This window comes from Scylla paramamosain, chromosome 4 (genome assembly GCF_035594125.1).
Source record: "Scylla paramamosain isolate STU-SP2022 chromosome 4, ASM3559412v1, whole genome shotgun sequence".
Taxonomy (NCBI): Eukaryota; Metazoa; Arthropoda; class Malacostraca; order Decapoda; family Portunidae; genus Scylla; species Scylla paramamosain.
The window spans coordinates 2875001-2880000 of NC_087154.1; the positions used below are offsets into that span (position 1 = coordinate 2875001).

The window sequence follows — 5000 nt, forward strand, 5'->3', positions numbered from 1 at the left end:
AGGTAAGAGCATATCACAATAAGGTAAGCTGCAGGTCTAGTTCAAGGAGACAACAGTTAAGTTGCAAATGAGTGAAAAAAAAAGAAAAAAAAAACTCAGCAAGAACGCAATAAGTGAACAGACAGTTTCAAAATGAGTCAGGACAAATGTATAGGTGATGATAATAAATGGCAAGTTTTTTAGTTCTCAGGAGCTGCGGTAGAACTGCAAAGGATGAGAGTCACAGCGGAAGATACAAGGAACAGAAACAACCGGAGGAGACTCGTTCATGGCGCCAACCCCTGACTCAAGGGAAACGGCGACAGAAGAAGAGCTGCCTTGTATAGAGCAACTCGCCTTACTATCCTATGATCTTATCTTCTTAATAGACGAGGAGCTAGTGGAGATAAGTAGATAAGGTTAGGGCAGTTTTGTTTCCTGTAGTAAAATCACAGAGGCTGATGATGATAATGAGGAGGAACAGGGAGTGTGCTCGGGGAAGGAATGGGATGTGTGGAAGGACTGTTAGCGTAAATGGGAAGGAAAGAGGAGCGCAGGGACGGTGTGTTAACGGCAATGGGAGGGAAAGAGGGTGCTGGAGGGACTGCTCAGTATATGTATGGGGGCAGAATTTAGTGAGGTGGTGGAGCGGCGGGAGTGACGGGGGAAGGGGAGAGAGAAAGAGGGGAAGGGGATTGAACATTCACACCTCAGTCCTCATTGAATCAAGGCCACAAACACCTTATTTGGAACACTACTCGACACTTGTCGGCGACACACACACACACACACACACACACACACACACACCAAAGGAGGTTGTGTCAATAACATTCAGTCTGAAAAGAAAAGAAATACAAATATGATATATATATATATATATATATATATATATATATATATATATATATATATATATATATATATATATATATATATATATATATATATATATATATATATATATATATATATATATATATATATATATATATATATATATATATATATATATATAAAAGACGAGACAACAACCTTGCCTCAGTCTTGTAGAAATTCCAACATACAAAAACAAAAGACGTAACACAATAAGGGAAGCTACAGGTCTAATTTAAGGAGACAACAAAGACAACACAAGCAACACGCTACCCCGGAACATAGGAACAAAAGAACCTAAGAAAATAAGGAGACTGGAAAAGGCTGACTGAGTTACGCAAGGCAGCTCTGAACACTTAAACTTTAGTATCTGTCATTATCATTAAACTTATCCAACCTCCTCTTGTGCATTTACCATGTCCTTGCTAAGTTTGCTCCACTCATTCATTACCTTATTTCTGAATCAATTGTTGCCTATTTGGTTTTTATATCTGACTAGCGCTGCTCATAACTCCAAACTCATTCCTGAATATTGCAAGCTCCTTCATTTTAATTCCAACAGCTGGCTGATTGGTTACAAGACTAGTAATGGTATGCTGGGTTAGGACATAGCGCATGCCACTCCCAGGTTGAAGTAGTAGGATCCCCATACGCAATTTCATGTCGATTGGTTCAGGGGTCCGGCAGTGAATCGCGAATAGACAAAACTGCCACAAAGCCACATATCCACAAACAAACAGACAATCAGTCACTTATATACTTAGTTTTCACACAATTCTCACAACTCACCTCAGTACTCACAACTCAGCAACACTCACAAATCGTCAACACTCACCCACAACGTCCACGTAGCCCTGCCTGGATCTCATCGGGTCAGTGTTCACTTGACACATGTACCAGCCTCGGTCACTCTCCCGCACGTTCTTGATCTCGAGGTGCCACGAGCGGTGGTCATTGTGTAGCAGTGCGATCCTCGGGTTTCTCGTGATGACCAACTTGTGGATGGTAAGGATCGTCTGCGTGTCCACCTGCACCCACGCTACCTGTCGGGAAGAGGAAGAAACTGATTGTACGAGCAAACTGCTAACACATGGGACGAAAAACGGTAACAATATAATAATAATAATAATTATTCTCAACAATAATGTTGAGTGAAATAGGAATAAATGCCTTCACTTGTATCCACGCCACCTGTTGAAAAGAGGTAAAACTATAGAACTAAGAGAAATGCTGGTGCTGGAGTGTAACAGAGATAGATAGATAGATAAAGAGAGAGAGAGAGAGAGAGAGAGAGAGAGAGAGAGAGAGAGAGAGAGAGAGAGAGAGAGAGAGAGAGAGAGAGAGAGAGTTGGAATCGAGGACTGTATGGCTGGTAAGGAATAAAATGAATGATGAGAGAGCAACGAGCGCGAAGACAAAGCGAGAAACTGAAATGCAAGACGCAGAACTGAGGAGCAAAGATGACGGATGAATACAAAACGAGGAAAGAATGAAGACTGACCAGTAAAATAAAAAAAAAAGTAAAAAATAAAAGGACCAAAGAAAAAGAAAATTAATAACCATGAGAATAATGCTTGTATTTTTAAAAGCTAAGGACTATTTTTCAAAGACCACAGAGATAATCAGTCAGGTTTTCATTGGTGCTTTTTCTCGTTGGTGTTGTAGAATACTTGTTAAACTATCACTCGAATCATGAAAAAAACACACATGAAAAATAACCCTAATTCGAGTCCGTTAAAAGCACAGGAGATGAGATAAGACACAAAAAACGGTAAATAACAATAATATAAGAGAAATAGAGATTATTAAAACATAAGTAAACACCAGATAACAGGAACAAGAATAACAAAAGGCAGAAATGAAGAGGGAACTGGAGCAGGGATGATAATAGAGCAGTTTAGGTCCGCGGTTCATCCTCTATAGACTCTGGGAGCAGCGTGGGCAGGAAGGCGGGGGGCGATGAGTGCAGGTAATCACAATGATGCACGAGTAAAAGGGAGAAGAGTGTCGTTTTTATGAAGATGAAGACGAATGTTATTGAGTCGCTGTTGTTCCCGAGGGCAGAGAGGCGCTGACCAGACCGAGCCAAGACGGCGTCGCGGCCACGTGGGTGTTGACTGAGACGTGTGGGTGTGGCTGTGTCTCCTGTATTATCCTTGGTGGCAGAGATGGTGCTGGTGACGCAACGGGGAATTACTGGTGGTGGTGGTGGTGGTGGTGGTGCTACTACTACTACTACTACTACTACTACTACTACTACTACTACTACTACTACTACTACTACTACAACTACTACTATAACAACAACAACAACAACAACAACTACTACTACTACTACTACTACTACTGAACACATATACAGCCATCCACCCACCCAACCCCATCTCCCCGTTCCCCACACACACACACGCACACACACATACACCTGGGTGACTCGCCGCTCGGGTCCCGCTCACTTGGGGAAAGGCCCTTTAAAAAAAGTCAGAATTATGACACAACATCCGTCATTGGTGGAGAGCTCGATTGTTTGCCGCCTTTGGCACCGGGCCAGGCGGGGAAGAGTTATCGTGTATCGACTCCCTCTCAAGTCCCGTGGCCGCTGAAAAGGGAACTCCTAATGGGGTTTTAAAGGAAATCTGCGTCGGTATCTTGCTCCGTAGGGAAAGAAACAATGCGAGATGAACCCAATTGCTGTTTTGCTGTCTGAGTCAGGAGGAGGAGAGGAATTGTGTGCGTGTAGAGGAAGAACTGCCCTTCACTATCTATACCAGTATTAGTATTTATATTATAAGAATTACCTTCCTCGTTATAAAAAAAAAGAAACAATACGAGCTGAACCCTGTTAATGTCTTACTGCCCTTCACTAAATATGTCAGTATTAGTATTAAGTTTATTATCAGTGTTGATGTAAGAAATCGTGGAGAAAGATGACGATGACGAAGAATATAAGGAAGAGCAGAAGGAAGAGAGAAAGAAGACTCGTATATAACCAGTCTATTAAACAAGCAGTGACAGAAGATGCAAGAAGTAACCAAGGTCTCGCTCTCCAATCCCTTCCTGTGTTCCACGAAATTCTAACCTTCCATGAGGAAAGGAGGCTCCAGACACCCACCTTAAATCCCCTGAGCTGCTCCACGGTACAGGGCAGCAGAGCGTCGCGTCCCACCGTCACCGTGATGTTGGGCACGTCCTTGGTGAACCTGGGAAGCAGTCCTGTCATGTCTTCGTTGCTGTCTGAGGAGAAGGAGAGAATGACGGGATGAATGCATGGTGAGATAGACTGATAGAAATAGACAGATTAATGGGTAGAAAATTATAGATAAATTGATAAGTAGGTAGATGAATAGATATATAAATACATAGATTAATGGGTAGATAGATAGACAGATAGATGGATAGACAGATAGACAGGTTGATAGACAGGTAGATAAAACAGTTAGACAAATAGGTAGGTAAACTGACTGGTGAGAGAGAGAGAGAGAGAGAGAGAGAGAGAGAGAGAGAGAGAGAGAGAGAGAGAGAGAGAGAGAGAGAGAGAGAGAGAGAGAGAGAGAGAGAGAGACTGGTGGGAAATATACACAAAATAATGGAATCTGATCCAAATTATATCGGAAGAAAAATCAAAAGTTTTCCCTTCAGGTAACTTTTCCGCATCGACTCACTAACCAAAAATGAACAGAAAATATTTGTCAGTATTTCGCGTACCTATTAATGTTGTCATATATTTTTTATTAATCCATTTTTCTTTTATTATTTTCACTAATGCTGCTGTCACTACTACTACTACTACTACTCTTCCTCTTATCGTTTCTACTACTACTACTACTACTACTTCTACTATTCCTATTGCTGTTATTAATATTTTCTGTGTGTGAGTGTGTGTGTGTGTGTGTGTCATTTCTTTGCTTATTTGCTCTACCAAGGCACGAAACTCAACCCTGTATAGATAAGCGTCAGAGTTGCTTGCGCCATCTATATGTGATATGCGTTACTACAGTTCGTAACTCCCCCAATCTATCGACAAGCTCTCGAACTAATGTGGCTACTGCATTGCTCTCTGGCGGCAGACTACTGAACAACTAATAATGGATAGTAAGTGGAGAAGCAGCTTGTGTACATTTGAGATCTTATTGATGGTAATTGGT

At 41.6% G+C, this 5000-nt stretch overlaps 1 protein-coding gene across 3 annotated transcripts in view; it reads right to left on the bottom strand.

The window, feature by feature from the left end:
• LOC135098454 (neurotrimin-like) overlaps window positions 1-5000 on the bottom strand; it is a 37037-nt gene that overhangs the window by 9704 nt on the left and 22333 nt on the right. For all 3 annotated transcript variants that reach the window (XM_064000855.1, XM_064000849.1, XM_064000840.1), the window contains 2 exons: window positions 3968-4089; window positions 1691-1898 (listed from right to left, as the gene is read on the bottom strand). In XM_064000855.1, the coding sequence (XP_063856925.1) occupies window positions 1691-1898; window positions 3968-4075 (316 nt within the window). In that variant the 5' untranslated portion in view covers window positions 4076-4089. The remainder of the gene's footprint in view (window positions 1-1690; window positions 1899-3967; window positions 4090-5000) is intronic.